Genomic DNA, 23,562 nt, shown 5'->3' on the forward strand with positions numbered 1-23,562 from the left:
ACCGCTCCCCCAGAGCTCCCAGCATGATCACCCAAGCCCCTCACTGGGTGGTAAACACAGCTGCCTGAGTGAATTATAATAATCACCACCACAACAAGCACAGATGTTTTTGCTGTGGCCAGGCAGTGGTCTAAGCGCTTTGCAGTTCACTGCATTTAATCCTTCAGAGATGAAACTGAGGCATGCAGAGATTAAATAACCCTACTTACCTCCTTAATCTCATTTCAGCTCATTGCAACCTTTAAACTTCACCTATAGGCTAATGAATGCCAAATGTATGTCTCCATCCTGGGTTTCTCCCCGAACTCCAGGCTCACATATGCACCTGCCTTCCTGCTCTTACCCAATAGTCCCTCATATTCTACATGTCCAAGCCCAGGCTCCTCATGCTTCCCTCCCCAGCCCTTACCCTTAGACCTGCTGCACTCACAGCTGTTCCCTCCATGGGAATTGGGACTCTTCGGGACTCTTCCAGCCACTCAGGCCAACCTGGAGTCACCCTTACCTCTCTCCCTTGCACCCCACAGGTGATGGGTTGGCAAATCCTCCCAGCTTCCCCCATTTCTCATGCACTACCCCACCCTAGCCCAGCCACCATTACCTCTCTCCAGCTCGCCCTGGCAGTCTCTCGCTGAGCTTCCCTCTTCTCTCTCTGTCCCCTGAAGTCTATTCCCAGCACAATAGCCCAGGTGATCTGTTGATTGTCATTCCTTCCTCATTGCCCTCTTCTTGCAGCTCCGTCTCACCCAGAGCAGAGTCCAGGTCCTGATCCCCGAGTCAGCCTGCCGTCACTCTGCCTCCTTGCTCAATCAAGCTGACACACTCTTGCCTCAAGGCCTTTGCACAGAGGCTCCCCCTCCTCGGGACACTCTCACCTAGAGATCCTGTAGGTCTTTATTCAAGTGTCAGCTCCTCCTAGGGCACTACCCAGTCCCTGTGTAAACATGCACTTCCTGTGTCTTCCCAGCTTTGTCCTTCTCCCAGCACAGAATACTCCCCAACACATTATGTGTTATTAGCTCATTTATTTCCCTCCACTCGAATATCAATTCCACAAGGGCAGACATCTTTGTCTTTTTGCTCACTGCTGTATCCCTAGTTCCCAGAACAATGCCTGGGACAGAGTAGATGCTCAATGACTGTTGTTGAATACATAATGAATGAATTACCCAGGGTAACCATTGGTAAGTGATGGAGACAGGATTAAACCCAGGCAGTCTCACTTGATGGAAAGTCTATGTTCTTAACCACCCTTAACTGCCTTTATTGCAATAAAGCGCCAATCTTTCATGGGCAGAGGATCACCCAAAACAATCACTACATTTGCCAGCCTCCCTTGCTGCTAGATGTGCCCGTGTGACTATGAAGCGTAAGCAGAAGAGGCACAGACAACTTCTGGGACCGTCTATAAAGAGAAGGTGTGGTCCTCTGGGATAATGAGGTGACCTTGGGAATGAAGGATAAAGCGACAAGATAGGAGGACCTGGGATTCCTGACACTGAAAGCTTTAGAACCACTGTGGGTAACTGGCCAGGCACGGTGGCTCACGCCTGTAATCCCAGCACTTCGGGAAGCTGAGGTGTGCAGATCACGAGGTCAGGAGATCGAGACCATCCTGGCTAACACGGTGAAACCCTATCTCTTCTAAAAATACAAAGAATTAGCCGGGCGTGGTGGCAGGGGCCTGTAGTCCCAGCTACTGAGGCAGGAGAATGGCGTGAACTGGGGAGGCAGAGCTTGCAGTGAGCCGAGATCGCACCACAGCACTCCAGCCTGGGCGACAGAGCAAGACTCCGTCTCAAAAACAAAAACAAAAAGAACCACTGTGGGTAACTATCTCTTGACTTCTATATATTAGATAAATAAATATATAGCTTTCAGCAATCTTGAAAGCTATCTTGCTTAAGCCCTGCTACCTGTGGTATACTGTCATTGGCCACCAAAGTTAATCCTAATTCATTACTGAGTCTCAGTTTCCTCATCTGTAAAACGGGAGTAATAGCAGTACCTCTGCAGAGTTGCTGTGGAGATTAAATAAGAAAATACATAGACATCACACAGAATATAGAAGATATTCAGTATAGAAGGTTAGATATAAATAAGAATAAGCATATTAGTTGTATCTAATAAGCCTCTTCTATACTAAGGTATCTTAGTATATATAGTTATTGTCAATACTTAGTAACTATACAACGCTGTAACTTAGCATAGTTGTATCTTTTATACTAAGAGACTTAATTCTACATCACTTGATGATTGCTAAACACTAAAAGTACAAACCGAAAAGGCTTTATAAACCCACCTTGAAGGAAAGGAACTAGAGAGCTATATTGGTTTATACCAGTTTCTATACTCATTTCTACTAGAGAAACTAAGGCCCAAGTTTGCTGATGTCACAGGGTCCTTTGGTGGCAGAGCCAAGACTTGTCTCTGTTCCCCATGGCAGGATATGGGTATGGAAGGTGTAAGTTCCCCTCACTCCTCCAGCAGTGCTCCTTCCCTGGCTGAATGCTTGTCAGTGCCAGGACTGGAGCCTCTCTCCCTGTACAGGCTCTGCTATCACCTCCATGGGAAATGGCTCAAAGCAGGTGAAGGGGGTGGAGGGACCAGCCCCAGGGCCTGGAGATGGTGGACAGCCACGGTGACACACTGCACTGCTGCTGGGAACTCTGCAGCCTCTCTCAGAGACCCTGCGGTGTCCCCAGGCATCCTGCTGGCCCAGCTGTTCTATGCAGAGACTGCAACAAATGACATGGCTTTGGCCCCAAGCCATCTGGAAACAATAATTTGCTACAGTAAATGTAGTCCTGGACAGTTCCCCTCCTTTGGGGGTGGCAAGGGCAGAGAAGCTGGGGAGGGGTTGGGGGCTGAGAGCTCCGGGAGGCTGACCAGCCCAGGCGGCCTCTGCAGTCTCAGACCACTTGGGAGGGGCTGGAGCCTTCTTCTTGCTGTCTCCCAACAGTGCTAGGAGGGGCCCAGAGAGCTAGTGGAGTCGGGACTCAGCCTTCAGGCACCCCGAAGACGCTGACCATCATCACTCGAAGTCTGTCATTCCTACTCCTTGCAGTTTCCCAGGACTTTTACAGAAATCAACCTGTCTGTTGGAGGGAGGGAAGGCTTCTTTCACCGTGACTTTCATGAGAACTGAGGTTTCTTCCTTTGCCTCTCCCCAGCCACCTGCACCTGCCATGGCATCAGGCCCTGGGAAGGTAAGGAGAGATCTGCCACAGGTGCTCCGGTACCTACCTGGGGATAATTCCTAACTGGTGGAGGCTGTGCTGATGGGAGCACAGACATTGCTGGGATGGTGGTCTCTCACCAGTGGAAACTCTCTCCAGAGGTACGGAGAGAGGAGATTGATCAGTTGGAGACCAGAGTGTCTCTCAGAGCAGGACCTGGAGCCCAGTAGGTAAGCTCCAGGGAGGTGTGGCTGTCCCTGCTGGCTGCTGCCGCTGCCGCTGCCTCTGCCTCTGCTCTGCCTCCTCCTCTTCCTCTTCTTCTTCTTCTCCTTCTCCTTCTTCCCCTTCCTCTTCCCCTTCCTCCTCCTCTTCTCTGCCTCCTCCTTCTTCCCCCTCCTCCTCCTCCTCTTCTTCTTCTTTTCTCCTTCTTCCTCTTCATCTTCTTCCTCTTCCTCCCCATCCCCTTCCTCTTCCCCTTCCTTTTCCCCTTCCTCCTCCTCTTCTCCTCCTTCTCTTTCTTCTTCTACTTCTCCTTCTCCTCCTTCCTCTTCTTCTCCTCCTCCTCCTTCTCCTCCTCCTTCTTCCTCTTCATCTTTTTCCTCTTCCTCCCCTTCCCCTTCTTCTTCCCCTTCCCCTGCCTTTCCCCTTCTTCCTCCCCTTCGTCCTCCTCCTCCTTCTCCTTCTTCTCTTTCTACTTTTTCTCCTTCCTCTTCTTCTTCTTCCTCTTCCTGCCCTTTCCCTTCCTTCTCCTCCTCCTCCTCCTCCTCCTCCTCCTTCTTCTTCTTCTTCTCCTCCTCCTCCTCCCCCTCCTTGACAGAATCTCACTCTTGTTCCCCAGGCTGGAGTGCAGTGGCACAATCTTGGCTCACTACAACCTCCACCTCACAAGTTCAACTGATTCTCTTGCCTCAGCCTCCCGAGTAGCTGGGACTACAGGTGCCTGCCACCATGTCTAACTAATTTTTGTATTTTTAGTAGAGATGGGGTTTCACCATGTTGGCCAGGCTGGTCTCGAACTCCTGACCTCAGGTGATCCACCCACCTCAGCCTCTCAAAGTGCTGGGATTACAGGTGTGAGCCACTGTACCCAGCCCCTGCTGGATTCTTGACCAAAAGCCATTCTCCTGTCTTTCTTACTAACATAACTGCAGTTTCTTTTCAGGATGACACCATGTCCAGCTTAAAATGTGTAGCTGGATGTTTTAAGTCTCCTTTGCAGCTATGGGTAACCAGGTAACATAGTTCTGGCCAATGAAATATAAACCAAAAATGCTGGCGGGGGCTTCCAAGAAAGCTTGTGAAAGGAGAGTGGACTTATCTGCACTTTGGATGTACTTTTGTCTTGATCCCTTTTCCTATCACCTTTTCTTCCTGAAATGAAGACGAGATGTCTTTGGGCACAGAAGCCATGTTGTGACTATGAGGATAATGGTCCCTGACTGTTGGCAGAATAGGAAGCTCGAAGGAGCCTGGACCCTCAGTAACCTCCTGAAGCCATTGCCCCAACTCTGGATGTCTGACTCCAGACTTTGTTTTTTCTTTTTTGTAATACCATGGCCACTGCTCCACATCACTGAATGCAACTCTAACTCCTGCAGCAGTTTAGAGCAACAGCTCTCACAGTCTGCTGCTCACTGGAGCCATCCAGGGAGCTTCCAAAAAGCCCAAGACCGGGACATACTCAATACCATTCCATCTAGTCCCTGGAGCTGGGGCCCAAGCATCTGTATTTAAAAAACAAAAAACAAAAACAAACAAAAAAAAAACTCACAGGTGATTCAATGTACAGCCAAGTGTGAAAAGCAGTGGGTTAGAGCAATGCTTTTTAGACGTTAAAGCACACAGGAATCTGCTGGGGATCTTGCTAAAATGCAGATTCAGATCCAGTGCGTGGAGTGGGGCCTGGGGCTCTGCATTTCTGATAAGCTTCCTAGCAGTGCTGATACTGCTGGTCTGTGGACCACACCGGGGGTAGCAAGGGGCCGGAGCATTGAGTTCCATCTTTGGGCTTTTGCTGAGAATCATCACCATGACAGTTACCATGCCTGCCTTCTCCTTTCCCTTTCTGTCTCCTTTCCCCTCTTTTTTGATCCCTCTTCATCCTTCTCTGTGGACCACTCCCTCCTCGACTTATTACGCAGGCTCAGGATCCACGTGTCCCATCTCTAATCTTGCTGACAGCTCTGTAAAGAAACCTTCTGAGCCCTGAGAGAATTCAGGTTCGTCTGAGTCTATTTGATGAAGCTTGGGCATTTATGAGCCCCTGGGCGTCTATTTGCACAGCTGATTTGCATGAAGGCTTTGAGCTTTTTGTGTTTGTGCTTAGGCTGGGGGAAGGAACCTATATGCTCCAAGGGGCCTGGAGAGAGTCGGGGGAGGAAGATACAAAGACACTGTGGGGGATATTGTGTTGTCTAGTCCTTGATCTGCCCTGAGGCTCTCAGTCTGACCTCTTGGGACAGTGGGTGTTCTCCCCATGTCACAGCTGAACACGATTTAGCTTGTGCCTTGAAGCCCAAGGAGAACCTGCTGCTCACCTCTCTCCTGAAGGGTTTGAGTGTTTTTGTTTGTTTAGCTCAGGAAACCACAGAAAGTCAGCGGAGGAAGATGTCTTTTGTGGCCTCTGCCCAGCCTACGTTCTACCATCTCTGAGAAGTGTCCCCACCCCAGTGGCAGGCCTCTGGAGCCATGCTTGTTTCACGACTCTGCTTCTTTTTGGCTGCAGGTGATTGGGCAAGGCTGGTCACCTATCCCAGGGGAAGCTAGATCATTGGCTGGGTGAGAAAACAGAAGGGAGAAACAGAGATGCTTGTGGCTACTCAGAGTGAAGCCTGCAGGCCATGTGGGGGCCGGGGAGTCATCTTTGGCCTGTGGGCACAGAGGCATAGCAGATCTGCAGAAGGAGAAGGAAAGCCCACAGAGAGAGGCAGAGATGAGAGATGAGGCAGCCGTGGAGAGGAGACCACAGCTGCCTGGCTTCTTGACTCTCATCCAACTGTGCCCCAGGGCCCCAGGAGTCCTGCCTCACTTCCACCATGGGCTCCATAATGCTCTTGGCAGATGAACTCTAGTGACCTCTCTCCCAAGAGCCCCACGTCTTGGTGCTCAGGCTTTCGTATAATCCCCAACTCCCTTGAGTGTGGGTGGGAACTGTGACTTGCTTGTAACCAATGAAACTTGGCAAAATTGATGGGCTGTCACTTCCACCAACACGCTGTCTTTTATGACTCCATCTTGCCAGTGGGGTGACTCAAGAGTCTCTCCTGCTGGCTGTCTTTAAAGAAGCAAGTGGCCAGGTTGAGAGGCCCAGGTGTCCAGGACCTGAGGGCAGCCTCCGGCTAAGAGCCAGCAAGAAGTTAAGGCCCTAAGTCCTGCAGACATAAGAAAGTCAATTCTGCCAACAACGTGAGCAAGCTCAGGAGCAGACTCCGCCAGTCAAGCGCCCTCCAGGTGAGAAGGCACCCCAGCCGGAAGCTTGATGGCAGCTTGTGAAACCCTAAGAGGAGGACCCAACTAAGTCATGCCTGGACTCCTAGCCCACAGAAACTATGAGGTTACTAATGTATGTCATCTAAAGCCTCTAAGCTTGTGGTAATTTCTTACACAATGGAAAACTCATCTAGTGCTGGTTCTTATCAGTGGCTTTTATATAGGTAAGTTTCTGTGGTTTGCAACCTAAAGACTCTTGGCTAAGATGGGAACACCAAGCCTAGGCTGGCATCCTCCCAGAGGAGCAACCTCAGCCGGAGGAGCACTGATGGGGGCTTGAGCCAACACAGCTGCCACCTGTGGGAGGCCTGGCCGAGAGGAGCAGCAGCTAGAGGGCTCCAACTCCCTGGATGCATTGGGATCCCCCTGGAGACTCCCAGAAATACTTGGGGGAAGGAAGGAGGAAAGCTGGTGTGGACAGGTGGGGCCTACGAAGCCAACATAATTTGGGTATGTGATTTAATTTCTACATATCCTGCTTGGAGTTCACCGTAAATCTGTGTCTCACATCAAATGTAGGACATTTGGGGCCATTATGTCTTCAGATATCTTTTCTGCCGCATTCACTCTTTCCTCTCCTTCTCAGACTCCACCTAGATACATGTTAGAGCTTTCTATCGTCCTTCATGTCTCTGAGGCTCTGTTCTCCTTTCCCTGAGTAATTTTTCTCTCTGTTCTTCAGATTAGGTTATTTCTATTGATCTATCTTCAAGTTTCCTGACTCCTCTGTTATCTCAATTCTCCCATTAAGCTTATCCAGTGAATTTTTGTTTCAGATGTCTTTTCAGTTCTAAATTTTCCAGTTGATTCTTTCTTATAATTTCTGCTTCTCTGCTGAGATTTCCTATCTTTTCATTTGTTATGAGCAGTTTTTACATCCTTGGGCATGAATACTGTGATGATTAATGGTATGTGTCAACTTGACTGAGCTAAGGGTGCCCAGATAGCTGGCAACACATTCTTTCTGGGTATCTCTGTGAGGGTGTTTCTGGAAGAGATTAGCATTTGAATCAATAGACTGAGTAAAGATCCACCCTCACCAATTGGACATTGTTCCATCCATGGAGGACCCAATAGAACAAAAAGGTGGAGGAAGGATGAATTTGTACTCTCTGAGCTGAGACATCCATCTTCTCCCATCCACAGACATTGATGCTCCTGGTTCTTGGACCTACAGAATGAATTACGCCACCACCTTTCTTAGCTTTCCAGCTTGCAGACAGCAGATCATGGGAATTCTCAGCCTCTGTAATCACATGAGCCAGTTCCTAGAATAAATCTCTCTCTCTTTCTACATATATATGTAGAGATAGGTGTGTGTGTGTGTATATATATATGTGTGTGTGTATATGTATGTAAGTGTATATATATATGCACATGTAAACACACACAAATATATACACACACACTCATATACATATACACACATAAATAGCCTATTGGTTCCGTTTCTCTGCAGAATCCTGACTAATACAGTTATAATAGCTGTTTTAAAAACTTTATTAGCTAATTCCAACATCTGGGTCATGTCAGTCAGTCTCCATTCTTGAGAATTCATCAATTAAAAAATATTTTTGTACATTGTGTACAATTTTGAATAGCTTCTTGGACATTATAAATGTTTTGTTGTAACGACTCTGTATTTCTCCAAAGAGTGCTGAATTTTTGGTTTTAGCAGGCAATTGATTTGGACTCAAAGTGAAAACCCTGTCACTCATGGATCTGGTAAAAAGGTAGTGGCAGCTCAAATCTCAATTTAGTTCTTTTATCCTTAGCTGAGCTGCTTTGACTTTGCCCTCGTGTTTGTGGTGTAGAGGTCAGAAAGAGATACGGGCATAGTTTACATGCAAAATTTGGACTCCCTTTCTCTTTCATAGGCTCTCCCTCACTTTGCAGGGGCTGTGTGTGCCCCAAACTCTCTGGCTCTTCAAGTCAGAAAGAGTTCAGTGTTTCCATCAGCCTGCATCAGTCCAGTGTTTCCACTCACTGAAGCCTACCTTCAGGACAAAAAAGTTAAAAATAAAAAAGATGGGTGAAGGAAAACCCATCTTCTACCGTTTCCTTCTTCCAGGCATCAGCTCTCTTTAGAACACATCTCGCTTTCGATAGCTTTCCAATGCCATCAGCTAGTTGATTTTTGTATTTAGTTTAGAGTTTTATAGTTGCTATCTGCAGGAATGACCATATGATAGGAGTTTACTCAGCCATTCTCAGGCGGGAACTCTGTGATTTCATGTGTGCTTACTGAATGCTGAACCTGAGGACATATGGGATGCAAAAATATTAAGTCCTTTTTACAGATGAAAAAACTGAGGCCTCATAAGTCCATCTGGCTTAAAGTTCTTCTACTGTCTTCTATCCACATCCCACCTGGGTGAGGCAGAAATGAGATGGAGTCCATCATGTGGAGACTGGGGAGGAACTGGCAGGAAAGGAAGGAACGTGAGATGCAAATGAGCAAGTCTAAATGTGCAAGTCCTTTGGGGCCAAAGAGTTATCAGGATGCACTAAAGACTTGCACCTGGTTTGTTTGAAAGCATCTTAAGACTTCTTTCTTTCCTTTTGATTCCTTTTGAGAATTCCCTTGCATCCCAGCTGTGCTAAGCGGACATTTGCCTGGTGAAAAGCAGAACTTCAGCAAAGTCTTTTGACTACCTGAGACAGTTAGAGACCAAAAAATGTCAAAGGACCTCAGAGATTATCTCTGTCTATCCCCTCATTTTACAGATGAGAAAACTGAGCCCCAGAAAAGTGAAATGATTTGTTCAAGATTGTTCAAATTTCCTTAATTTCCCATCCAATGCTCCTTCTGCCAAATAAGCATAAATCCTTTACATGCATATGTGGTTCTCTCTCTCTCTCTCTCGCCTGCCCACACACCGCACACTAACACCAAATATCAAGGCCAATGACTCCATTGCTCTCTGATGGCATGGAGGGGAGTCTATCCATTGACACTGTCATTCTCAATCTTTTTTTTTTTTTTACTCCATGGTGCATGCAAAATACGAACATACCCACAGATACTCCAGCAAACCCATTAACACCATCCATCAATGAACTGATGATGGAGTCCAGATATGGTATATTGTCTATGGCCCTTCCACCCCTCACCCCTCAGTCCCCCACAGCACCTACCATAGATGCGAAAGGCATACTCAATCTTCAGGCTTGGGCAGGCCTGCTCGCTGAACACAGATGCCATGCCCAGCACATCCTCAAAGGAGAACACGCCATTGTGGGAGAAAACCCTGCAGATACGGTCTCTGAATGGGTTGACCTGTGGGTGAGGAGGGAAGAAAAGGGAGGAGGTCTATCAGGGTCGGGGCTGTGTCTCTCTGGGCCTCTCTCATCTGTTACAAACACTGTGTCCTGGGTTTGAGATGAAAACAACAGACGCAATCTAAATCTCAGAGTAGATGGTGGCTCACTGAGCCAGGACCCTGAGCATGATGGGGTGCCGGGGATGACTCTTGTAGATGGATATGTGACTTCACAAGATTCCTGCAAGGACACCACAATTGAAGATAATGGTTATAATGAAAACGCAAATGAACAAGAGAATGTCAGAGCTGAAACCTCTCCTACTCTAAATATGATCCTTTTCTATGGGGTAGACATCATGAGTATCCAGGCAGACATAACAAGAAGCCCTGCATTAGTTTTCTTTTCCTGTGCTCAGGCAGGTGCAAGGCAAGCCAACAGGCTCACTGCCCAAGCGTACAGCCAGTCAGGGAATGAGATACCAAGCTTCCTTTCCCGGGGGACCTCCCCTTGTCTTTGCTGGTAGTGATGGGAGGGAGGTGGTTGCCAGGACACCAGTACACTCCTTAGATCCATGTCACATGACTCTACACACACACACACACACACACACAGCATGTCTTATAGAGACTGAAAACAGGGCAGTTGATGTGGTAGCTGCTGGTAGCACGAATAGTACCTATGACACAACATGTGAGCATGTTGGAAGATGCAGAGAAAATATTGCTGAAGATACAAAGAAATAAGTATTCGAACAAATTTCACACTGTGAAAGCTTTGCTAAATAGTTAAATAAAGGTATAGATTTTCTAAGATGGTTTTCCTAGATTCTATATGTGAAAAACCACATTTCTGCAAGCCACTAAAGGAAACAGAGACATGGACTGAATAGTAAATGAATGTCTTTAATGAAAACACCATTGCTGGGGAAAAGTGAAGGTACTCACTGAGGGGGTGGCTGCTCCATGATGGAAAAGAATTCTGGGGTGAGGGTGCAGGATGGCGACACATGTCAAATGATTTCCCTGCAGGAGTTCCTGCAGGCTACTGCAGTCAGGAAGGTAAGCCCAGAAATACCTAAAGTACAGCAGAAGGCATTGAAATGGTTCTCTAAAAAAAAAAAAAAGAAAAAAAAAGAGTTAAAATATAGTAAAACTTGGCCAGGCACAGTGGCTCATGCCTGTAATCCCAGCACTTTGGGAGGCCGAGGTGGGTGGATCACCTGAGGTCACGAGTTCAAGACCAGCCTGGCCAACGTGGTGAAACCCTGTCTCTACTCAATACAAAAAAAAATTAGCTGGACGTGGTGGCGCATGCCTATAATCCCAGCTACTCAGGAGACTGAGGCAGGAGAATCGCTTGAACCCGGAAGGCAGGGGCTACAGTGAGCCGAGATTGCGTCATTCCACTCCAGCCTGGGCAAAAAGAACGAAACTCCCATCTTAAAAAAAAAAAAAAAAAAGAAAGAAAGAAAGAAAACTTACACAATGATTTGTAATCAGAAGGAAAGTGAGTATGAAAATCTTCTGAACCACATGGAGGTGTGCTGCTTTGCTCTTGGAAGAGTTCTTAAAAGAGCTATCAAACTTAAAGATGAGTTATGTGTTTTCCTGGTACAAAAAGACAAGTGTTCCAAATTTGCTGACCTTCCCATGATGACAAGTAACTGTTGGCAGTATGCTACCTAGCAAATATCCACCAAAAAATGAACTCAATTTCATTTGACTTTTCAAGGTAAAGGTGACTCATTTTAGCATTATTGCTTTTCTAAAGAAACTCATGCTTTGAAGAGAATATTTTTAAAATGGGATTTTTGTGGTTAAAAACATGTGTATCACCTATAGAAATGCTTATATTTCATACCTGAAAATACAGAAACAGACTCTTCTGACCTGTTTGGAAATTGTCCAAATAAAGAATGTCAGTGGATTTTGAATCCATTTGTTAAAAATATAAAAATGTAATACTTTCCACTTAGTGTAAGAGCCACTGACATAAGGGAAGGGAATACAGACAATTACTAGCTTAATTTCAATCAAAAGCTTTTAATTGGTGAATGGGGTTGAAAATGAGTGCCATGATTTAAGACGTACAGCCCATGATACATTTCCTCTCTTTGGATCAGTTACGACAGCTATTAAAAAAACAAAACAAAACTGAACAGAACCAGACCTCTGAATGGCTCTAGCTCAATCTTAAAGCAAGATTTCAAAGAATAATTAAGCATATCCAACCACATTGCTTTCTCTTACAATATTATTAGTTATATGCAAACAATAGCATAGTGCAAGGAAGAAATCTTACTATACCTATTAAAGGGAGAATTGTTAAATATTTTATGTAATTTTTAGCTTGTCCTTAATTTTTTTTATTTTGATATTGTATCAGCTTAGTATAGTAGTAAATGTATACAGTTTATAAATGAATATATACGTATGATGAGTACATGTTTCTCATTTTTTAACGTTATTGCTGGGGATTTGTGATCTAGGCTAACCTGCTTATCTCACGGATGTGGAAATGAGGTCTGGAAAAGGGGAAGGACTCAGCCAGCAAGTGGGAGAGCTGGCCTGAGACCCAGGACTCCTGAACCTGTCCTGCCCTATTTCCACTAAGGTGCCTGGTGCCAAAAAAACATCAGAGGCCAAGCAGCGGCCATTAAAATATAGAAAACCTTGGAAATGGATCCCTCTAAAATTCTTACTTTAATATAAAGCATTTTTTGGCTGGGCGTGGTGGCTCACACCTGTAATAACAACACTTTGGGAGGCCAAGACCAACGGATCACCTGAGGCCAGGAGTTCGAGACCAGCCTGACCAACATGGCAAAACCTCATCTCTACTAAAAATACAAAAATTCGTAGAGTGTGATGGCACATGCCTGCAGTCCCAGCTACTCGGGAGGCTTGAACTCGGGAGGCTTGAACCCGGGAGGCAGAGGTTGCAGTGAGCTGAGATCATGCCACTGCACTCCAGCCTGGGTGACAGAGGGAGACTCCATCTAAAAAAAAAAAAAGTGCGAACACAGAATCTAGATTGAAGTTAAAAAAAATGGTTCACAGCCTAGGAGAACTCAGTGGCCGGCTAAAAATGACTCTATGACTCTGTCACTATGAAAGTGAGAGGCACAGGAGGGGGCCACGGGACCAAAGGCTGCAGAAGGGAGAAGGTCAAAGAAGATGGAGCTGACATGGAGCCACTGGGCTTGGGAAACAGGGAGGAATTCGAGTATGGAGCGGGGGACACTGTCCCTGAGAGGATGGCAGGGCAGATGTCAGGCCACAGGGCTAGGGCCGAGCTCACCAGAGCTGCGTTTGGGTCCTGGCCTGGCGGGCACCTGCCAGGAGAGCATCCCAGGGCTGTCTCTGTTCCAACAAGGTGCAGCTCTCTTCTTCCCCAGGGTCCTTGTCTCAAGGGACAGCCCAGGTTATGAGCCCCCCCGCGACAGAGCAGCTCCAGTCAAAGAGGCACTGATAGTGCTGCGGGAGAGTTGCTAAGGGCCCTGGTGGTGCAGCCGCATGTACCTCCCTGCTCTCCATCCTGAGCTAAAGGCCAGATCAGCCAGTGTTCTCGGATCTGGTTCAGTCCAGCCCCAGGCAGACAGAACAGCCAAGAAGGGGAAGCTGGAAGAGCAAGCCTCATTAGAGATCACAGGTCCAGTTTATTGGATTCCAGATTTTTGATGCTATAACTTTAACAATCTGAAATCTGAACCAATAAATTTGGGGACCTATCCAGAGAGTTATCATCTGTATGAAATTTCACACTTATTCAGAAGTCTTCAATCCTCCAGAGGAGGAAGGAAGTGACAGTTGACAAAGCAATGCTTCCATTTCAAGAATAACATGTACCCTGGTTTGAGGGCGTTTTGAACAAAGGGAATACAAACATGTCAGTATAGCAATTTATACAGGTAACTCGTGTATGATCTCCATCTATGCGTGATGAAACTAAAGTAGATGAAAATAAACCCCAAATGCTGGGAGGTTTTTGGAAATAGAAACTACAGTTTATCAACAATAAAAAGATTGCAGTCCCTGCCAAAAAAACTAAAAGTTTTCTTTTTTTAAAGATCTTCTTAAAGTTATTGAACAAGAGATTTGATTTGAAGATGAAAGTCAGAGGGAAAATATTTGGACCTAGCTTAAAAATATCTCCTCAACATTTCTCCAACTAGCGCCTAGTCAAAAAAAGCTTTTTACAGTTGCTGGAAAAAATTCACACAAAAATACACTAGTGACTCAATGATGATGTCGTTGATGCACTTGGACTTTCAAAAGCTCATTAAAAAAATCAAACTATTAATTTATGTAAAATTTCTCATCTCTAAATTTTCTTTATTACTAGTGTTTCTGTTTTCTTTTTTTATTTAGACTTCATTTAGCGTTTTCATTTTCTAATCATACTTTATTTTGTGCATTGTATCTGCTCCCCACTCTTATTAAAATAATATGATTGGCTGGGTGCGGTGACTCACACCTGTAATCCCAGCACTTTGGAAGGCAGAGGTGGGCGGATCACCACATCAGGAGATCAAGACCATCATGGCCAACATGGTGAAATCCTGTCTCTACTAAAAATACAAAAATTAGCTGGGCATGGTGGCATGCACCTGTAGTCCCAGCTACTCAGGAGGCTGAAGCAGGAGAATCGCTTGAACCCAGAGTCAGAGGTTGCAGTGAACTAAGATCGCGCCACTGCACTCCAGCCTGGTGACAGAGTGAGACTCTGTCTCAAAAAAAAAAAAAAAAAAGATATGATTAATGTTTATCGACTGGGCGCAGTGGCTGCTGGGCATGGTGGCTCACTCTTGTAATCCCAGCACTTTGAGAAGCCAAGGCAGGCAGATCACCTGAGGTCAAGCATTCAAGACCAGCCTGACCAATGTGGCGAAACCTGTCTCTACTACAAAATACAAAAATTAGCCAGGCGTGGTGGTGGGCGCCTGTAATCCCAGTTACTCGGAGGCTGAGGCAGCAGAATTGTTTGAACCCGGGAGGCGGAGGTTGCAATGAGCCGAGATCATGCCACTGTGCTCCAGCCTGGGTGACAGAGCAAGACTTTGACTCAAAAATAAATAAATAAATAAACAAATAAATAAAATGACATGATTAATGTTTATATTTTAAACATTTTACACAGATGCAAAACACTTGTCAAAGAAAGCGGTAGATGAAGGTGTCTGTTAGAGTGGTACAGAAGACGTCAGTTCTTCCTCAGTCTTGAGTGGAAGCCTCAGTTTACCTGAAGCAACCTCTCACTGAGAAAGGCACTGCCCAAAAAGTCCCTCATGGCTATGTAAGGTTAGGTGAGCAGAGCACATGTCCTGGGAGAAGGGTGTAACAAAACCTTTTGTATTTTAGTGCCTTTTAAAACTCCCGTCAGATATACTTATAGGTTAGAAGGCTCAATATTATTAATGTTGATAAATTGATCCATAAAGTTAATGCAATTCTAGTGAAAGTTTTCTAGCCGGTCCATTTTGCAGGACTTGACAAGCCAATTCTAAAGTTTACATGGAAATGCAAGGATGAAGAACAGCCAAGTTAATCCTAAAGAATAATAAAGCTGAAGGACTTATACCACTAGCTGTCAAGATCTTGGCTGGGAGTGGTGACTCACACCTATAATCCCAGCCCTTTGGGAGGCTAACAGGGGAGGATCCCTTCAGTCCAGAGTTTAAGACCAGACTGGGAAACATAGTGAGACCCTGTCTCTACAAAAAAAAATTAAAAATTGGCCAGGTATGGTCGTGCACGCCTGTAGTTCCAGGTACTCGGGAGGCTGAGGTACAAAGATCAATGAACCTAGGAGATTGAGGCTACAGCGAGCCATAATTGTGCCACTGCACTCCAGCCTGAGTGATAGAGTGAGACTCTGTCAAAAAAAAAAAAAAAAAAAAAAAAAATCTATGCTAAAGCTTTAGTAATTAATGTGGTATGGTATTTGTGCAAGGATAGACAAATAGATCAATGGCCATAATAGAGACTCCAGAAACAGACCCACACATTTATGGCTACCTGATTTGTGACAAAGACAACACGGCAATGCAGCAATGCAGTGGGGGAAGGGGCAGTCTTTTCCATAAGTGGTGTTGGGTTTAGTGGACATTCATATGGGGAAAAAATGAATCTTTATAATCCTATCTCACACCATACACAAAAATCAATTCCAGATTGATCATAGGTCTAATATGTAGGACTAAAATAAAACATTAAGTAAATATCACAGGAGGATATCTTCATGATCTTGGGGGCAAAGACTGTTTAACACTATACAAAAGCACAAACCATAAGAGAAAACTCATAAATTGGAGTATATTAAAAATTTTCAAATTACATTGCTCAAAATACATAATTAAGACAACAAAAAGGCAAGCCATAATAATCACTAGGTACTTCCACAGGTGAGTGAATAAACAAACCGTGGTACGTTCATGCAATGGAATACGACTCAGCAATAAAAACGAAGAACTATTGATTCATGCAACAACATGGATGATTCTTCAATGTATTTTGCTAAATAAAAGAAGTCAGACCCAAAGGGCTACATATTGTATGAGTCCATCCCAGAAAATGTAAAACCATAGGGTCGGAAAACAGATCGTAGTTGTCAGTGGTTGTGGGAAGGAGAATGAGTTGACTACAACGGAAATTTTGGGGGTAATGGAACTGTTCTCTAGGGTGCTGTGGTGCAGATAGAAGCCATGCCTTTATGCATTTCTGGAAACCCATAGAACAGTACACCACAGAGTGAACTTTACTGGATGCAAATCAAAGACAATATGGGATGGTAGAGAACCCAGGATGAAATGCAGGTCATGGCAAATGAAACCAACTGTATTACAAATGCATGACAAAACCTCCCTGAAAGGAGGGGAAGAAGAGGAAGTGACTAAGTAACTTTGGAAAGTGGTGTTTGACCAGGTACGTAGGCTAAAGACCAAAATAATATAAATAAACTGTATATATGTATAAATATAAATTCACTGTATTCTAGGGAGTCAATCTGATTCTCACAGGGTTATGGATTAGCAATTCTTACTACAAGTATACTATGATTGAACAAATACGTAAATAAATAAAAAATAAGTTATAAGTAAGATAAAATAAGTTATAAAGAAGCAAGAGGGAAGGTTAGATATGGTACTGGATTAGTCAGAGACATCAATATGAACTAATGGGCATTTTACTGCATGTACAGATGGATAGATACAAAACAAATATTGATGTGTAGTATACATGGGTTAGTATACATACCTATATTTTCTAGCTCTGTCTACCAAATAACTTTACAGTGGAGAAACTTGGAAATACTACCTTCACCAAATGATCAAGGTTAATATCACCAGTAATAGGTAATGCTGATGTCAGGTATCCCCTGGTATGATGCACTGAGAAGGGCGGTTCAGGCCAGGTGCAGTGGCTCACGCCTGTAATCCTGAGCTTGGGTGGCTGCAGCCGGAGGCTCCCTTGAGTCCAGGCATTCGAAATCAGCCTAGGCAACATAGTGAGACCCCATCTCTAAAAAGATTAAAATAAGCTGGTATGGTGTTATGTGCCCGTAGTCCTAACTACTCGGAAGGCTAAAGGAGGAGGATCGCTTGAGCCCAGAAGTCCAAGGCTGCAGTGAGCTATGATCGCTCCACTGCAGCATGGGCAAAAGAGCAAGACCCTGCCTCTAAAAAATGGGGTGGGGTGGGGGGTTCACTTCTGTAGAATTTGCTCAAATCCATTACTTCTGTCTAATCATTAGAAAACATCTTACAGACCTAAGTTGAAAGATGTTCTGCAAAAACACCTGGTCTGTGCTCTCCAAAAAATCATGGAAAAGCGAGACTGAGAAACTATCACAGATCAGAGGAGCGAAAGACACACGATGACTAAATGCAAGGTGGGACCCTGGAGGGGATCCTGACACAGATCAAAAAACGTGAGTGGAAAACTAGTGAAAGCCAAGCAAAGTTTGTATTGCATTAATACAACACAAGCATTAAGTTTTATTTCTTAGTTTTGAAAAATATATAGATAAAAATATCTATATAAAAATATAATAGGTATACAAGTCCTGTCCACCTTTCACCCAGCTTTCCCTGATGTGAATACAGGGTGAAAGGTACACAGTACTTGTCTTACTAAACCTTAAAAGCTGGACTTGAAAGGATCAAAGATTTCAGTAACAAAACAGCATCCAAGAACAAAACTCAGTAACATTTAAATGAATACAACAAAATTAAACACCTAACCATACAAAATTTACAGTGCTTAGCATCCAATAAAAAATTATCAATCATGCAAAAAAAGAAGGAAAATAAGACCCATAACCAGCAGAAAAATCAGCTAATGAAAACAGACCCATGCTTATGCTTGTAACCCCAGCACTTTCGGAGGCCGAGGCAGGCAGATCACTTGAGCCCAGGAGTTCGAGACCAGCCGGGGCAACATGGCAAAAACCCCAACTCTATTTAAAAAAAAAAATACAAAAATTAACCAGGTGTGGTGGTGTGTACCTGTAGTCATAGCTACTCAGGAGACTGATGTGGGAGGATCACTTGAGCCCAGGAGGCAGAGATTACAATGAGCCAAGATTTCACCACTGCACTCCAGCCTGGGCAACAGAGCAAGATCATACCTGAAAAAAGAAATATGAAGAAAACTACATCCATGCACAGCCTAATCAAACTGCTAAAAAGCAGTAATAAGAAGAAAAATCAGAGCTGGGCATGGTGGTTCATGCCTGGAATCCCAAAACTTTGGGAGGCAGAGACAGGAGGATCACTTGAGCCCAGGAGTTCGAGACCAGTCTGGGCAGCATAGCAAGGCCCTGTATCTACTAAAAATAAAAAAAATTACCTGGGCATGGTGGTGCACGTCTGCAGTCCCAGCTACCTGGGAGGCTGAGGCAAGAAGATTGCTTGAGCTCAGGAGAATGAAGCTGTAGTGAGCTATGATCATGCCACTGCACTCCAGCCTGGGTGACAGAGCAAGACCCTGTTTCAAAAAAATAAATAGAAGAAAAATCTTTCTCCAGAGGCAGGAAACACATACGTAAAGGGGAACAAAGATAAAAATGACACTAGGTCTCTTGTCAGAAACTAAGCAAGCCAGAAGACAATGGAGCGGTATCTTTAACTCTCTGAGAGAAAGAAAAAAAGGCTCTTAGTCTACTCTTCTATACCCAGCAAAAATACCTTTCCAATCTGAAGGCAAAATACTCTTTTTTTCCCCAAACAAAAGCTGTGCGAATGCATCAGCAGTAGACCAGAGCTACAAAAAACATAAAAGGAAGTCCTTCTGACAGAAGGAAAATTCCAGAAGGAAACCTGTATCTGCACAAAGGAATGAAGAACATTAGAAATCATAAGTACGTGAGTAAACATAAAGGGTTTTTTCCCCTCATTTTAAATCCTTTTCAAAATGACAAATTCACAATTATATAGTTGGAGATTTCAACAACCAATGATTGATAGAACAAGCAGGACCTCTAAAAATCATTAAGGATATAAAAGACTTAAAAAGACTACCAATCAACTGGACCCAATTGATATTTTACAGAACACGCCACCTCACACAGCAGAATACACATTTTTTCCAAGTGTACTTGGAATTTTTATCACGGTAGACCATATTCAGGGTTATAAAACCAACCTCAATGAATTTAAGAGGATTTAAAGCATACAGAAAATGTTATTTGAACACAACAAAATTAAATTAGAAATCAATAATAAAAAGATTCCTGAAAACCCTCAAAGTCAAAGAAATCATGAATAATTAGAAATTATTTTGAACTAAGTGAAAATGAAAACACAACATACGAAAATTTGTGGTATTCAGTGAAAGTAGTGTATACATGGAAATTAATAGCATTAAATGCTTGTATTTTTTTTAAAAAAAGAAAAGTTTTTAATGTTTGTTCAAGTAGAAAAAAAAAATGTCCTTCACCCCATGTTGGCAGTGGGTCACTGGGGGAAAGTGTCTATCAGCTGGTGAATGGTGGAACCCATTCCACCCTGTGCTCCTGGGCTTCCTGCAAGTGGCTGCCTGGAAGAAATGGAAGAGCTTATCACCACCCGCAGTGGCTTGGATGCCACAGGTAGATGAACTTGCTAGACTCAACCTGCGAACAGGGGAATGGACGCCCTTTCAGGGAAGGCTCTTCTTCCTTTATCCCATTGCCTAGGAAGAATTCCTAGTTCTGGGTCTGAACCAGGATTCCCCCTTCAGCACTAGAGTAGCTCTACCAGAAGGTGGCAGTGTTGGGTCAGCGTCATTCAGTCAGTTCAATAAGAGTGAGCACCTACTGTGTGCAGGCTGTGACGACCTTGCAGGCAAGTGGCAGGGTCGATATTATCACTTTATTTTACAAATGCAGGGTTGATATTATCACTTCATTTTACAAAGAGAGGAAACAAGCCCAAAGAAGGAAAGCAACTAGCCAAACGAAGGTCAAGACTCAAATTCTGAATTCAAATGCTCAACTACAGTGCCACTTTTGACTCCATCGAGCATTTAATTAACTGTTTCCCGAGAAAATGTCTCAAAATCACACTCCCACCTACCATGCAGGCGGGGTTTGAGGCATCGCCATGAGTCCCATGACCCTGCCAGTCCACAGTTACTCAGAGAACAGGCCAAGGGCAGGGGAGAGGCACGGGGGAGGGCGAATGATATGGCTTCTTCCACTGGGGATGAAGACACAAAGCTCATCATCTGAACTTCAAGTCCTTGCCACAAATGCATCAGGGAGAGGTACTGAGCAACAGACACTGCGCTGGGTCCTGGGGTGCCCCAAAATGATGCAGACGCTGCCGCTGCACTCCAAGAAGCTCAGCCTAGGCACTTACAGATGTCTCTTCCGAACCACACAGCGTGGGGAAGTGTCTCAATCAAGTACACACAAAGTGCTATGACAAGAGTTAGGACAGGACAGTGAAGCTGGGAGGCAGGACGGACAAAGGGCTCGGAAGGAGAAACCAGGAAGAAGACAGAGAGGGGAGCAAAACCGAGGCCAGATCAGGAAGGGAGGGAGATGTGGTGGGATTCAGGGAGAAGTTGTGCAGGGGAATGGGAAAAGAGGCAGGGCTGGCAGGGACATGGGACTCATGTCCCCTCATCTCCTGCGCCCCTCAAGCTGTGTCTTTCCCTTCCAGGGAATAAAAATGTGAAGGAGGAGAGGGCAGCAGTGGGGTTTAACTTGTACCCTGAGACCCCTCAAAGACTCTTAACTGGTTGGTATGATCCTCACCAGGTAGAAAGAATCCTGAAATTTTCATTTCTGGGGTGTTGTGGTCCAGGGAGCATGGAGGGTGAGAAATTTATTTAGGTGAACGCACTCCCTCTGTTGTCCGGGGCCCTGGAGGCATTTTTCCTGCTAATTGCTTGTAAGAAAGGAACAGTCTCTATGTTTGAGATGCTCAACCTTCCTGAAGTCTAAAAACAGAGAGGCTTGAATGGGAGCTGTCTCCTAGTGACAGATGGGCTGGCAGGGACAGGCTAAGGATGTGTCCTGCCGGCAGCTGGAGGCAGATCGCTAATGGAACAAATAGGGAAGAAAGGCAGTAAAAATGTTAAATATTATTAAACAGTCACGGGATCATGTGGCCTGAACCTGGCTCAGATCCACCAAACCAGTCCTCCCCAGATTCCAGGCCAACAGGTACCTGCCACTCCCTGGAGGAAACTTCCCAAAGAGCCACCTGCCCTACCTACCTCTCCTAGGTGGAGCTCAAAGGACTGCAGGCCTGAGGTTTTGGGGGCCACCTAGAAGCCTGGCCTTGTGGGAGATTTGGGGTAGGCAGCGGAGTGAGCAGAGGCTCTGGAGTCAGATTGACTCTAAAAAGTTAGTAGAATGACTTCTTATTTGACTTCTACAAGATTTTCCCATCTTGTAGCTTTTGACTGTGTTTATACAGTCTCAATATTTTAATAGTGCAACTTGCCTGAGCAAAAAAGAGAAAAAAGAACAAAAAAGAGAACCAAAAATCAATTGTCCCCTCACTTGTTCATCAACATCTATTACAGGAGAAACAAAACCTTACCTGTATTATAGTTAAATATCTATCCACATTTGTACATTGCCATCTTTAATAGCTTGTGACCAACTCTACAATATCTTATAACACATTAAACAATATTCAAATTCCTAGGTAACAACACAACAAAAACAAGCTGTGTGACCTTGGGTAGGTCACAGAGCCTCTCTATTTCCCCATCTGTAAAATGGGTGAAGTCATAGCCTTGTTCACAGGGTTTTGTGGGGCTCGAATGAGATTATATTTGCAAAACACCTGGCACTGCCTGGACCCCAATTAACATTTGCTACCATGAGTAACCCCCACCCCCACTTCACCTGTCCTCCATCAGCACCACCAGCACTCCTGGACCTGGTAGAGTTGTTCATTTTGAGCTCCAAGCAAAGCTGTTACCTGGGCCAGCGTGTGTCCAGAGGTTCACCCTGCCTGCCAGAGGGCAGCAGAAATATGTGTTTTGGCTCTTCAGATGCTGACCTTGGCCAGAGGCTTGGCTGGCCAGCCAGGCTGATGTGAATGTCACCTCCATGTGAAATCTCCAGGGGACTCAAAGGAGAGCAGCTCTGGCAAGGAGCGATGGCTCATGCCTGTAATCCCAGCTTGCAAGGCCGAGATGGGCGCATCACCTGAAGTCAGGAGTTCTAGGCCAGCCTGGCCAACATGGCGAAACCCCACCTTTACTAAAAATACAAAAATTAGCCAAGCGTGGTGGCGCACGCCTGTAATCCCAGGAGGCTGAGGCAGGAGAATCCCTTGAACCCAGGAGACGGGAAGGTTGCAGTGAGCTGAGACCGAGATCACACCACTGCACTCCAGCATGGGTGACAGAGTGAGATTCTGTCTAAAAAAAAAAAAAAAAAAAGAGCGGCTCTGGTGAGAAGAGGGTGAGAAGGGGGCTCACATGCTGCATACCTACCTACGTTTCACTTCGTTCTGCAGTTGAGGCTAGAGAATCACAGAGGCGCTAACACATTGGCTGTGTGTCTGAGTCCCACGGGGAGTTTTAAACAAAATTCAGAATCCTTAACCCCAGCATAGACTTTCAACTCTAGGCCTAAGGCCCAAGAGTCTATATCTGAATAAGCTGCCTGGGTTTCTCTGTGGACAGTCCTTCGACTACATCCCCTAAATGACCTGGTCGAACTCCTAGGGCCACTAAATGGCAGAGACACGACACCAGCCGCTGTCGGGCTGACTCCCAGGCTGCCCCATCCTTGCCTGGACAGAGCCTGCCACCCAACAGGGGTGACGATGCGATGGGGGCTGTGGGGAGAAGTGGTGTGGAGCACAGCACCCCTGTCTTGTGGGTGGCCGGGCCCTGCAGAGGTGGCATGGCACATCACCCCCACCCTGGAGCCCACCCTCTTCTCACCGCTCCCTCTCTTGCTCTCTCTCATTGCTCACAGTTGCTTCCACCTGAGATGAGCTGTCTCTCCTGCAATCCTGTCCTTTACCTGGATTCCCTCTTGCAATTTCTGCCAGATTTATTTAGGAAATGTTTCTATTGACCACTGCAGCCCTTTTGACAAAAACCACTTCTCCCAGAGCCCCAAATAAAGCACTGTTGTTAAACGGATGACTCTAGTTCCATTCTACCGCTTT

General features: G+C 45.2%; 1 protein-coding gene across 1 annotated transcript in view; it reads right to left on the minus strand.

Annotated features, from left to right (window-relative positions):
• CIB4 (calcium and integrin binding family member 4) overlaps positions 1 to 23,562 on the minus strand; it is a 60,115-nt gene that overhangs the window by 4,129 nt on the left and 32,424 nt on the right. Inside the window, exon 4 of the mRNA XM_010371272.2 lies at positions 9,807 to 9,948. Coding sequence (XP_010369574.1) covers positions 9,807 to 9,948 — 142 coding nt within the window. The remainder of the gene's footprint in view (positions 1 to 9,806; positions 9,949 to 23,562) is intronic.

Source organism: Rhinopithecus roxellana, chromosome 17 (assembly GCF_007565055.1).
Source record: "Rhinopithecus roxellana isolate Shanxi Qingling chromosome 17, ASM756505v1, whole genome shotgun sequence".
NCBI lineage: Eukaryota > Metazoa > Chordata > Mammalia > Primates > Cercopithecidae > Rhinopithecus > Rhinopithecus roxellana.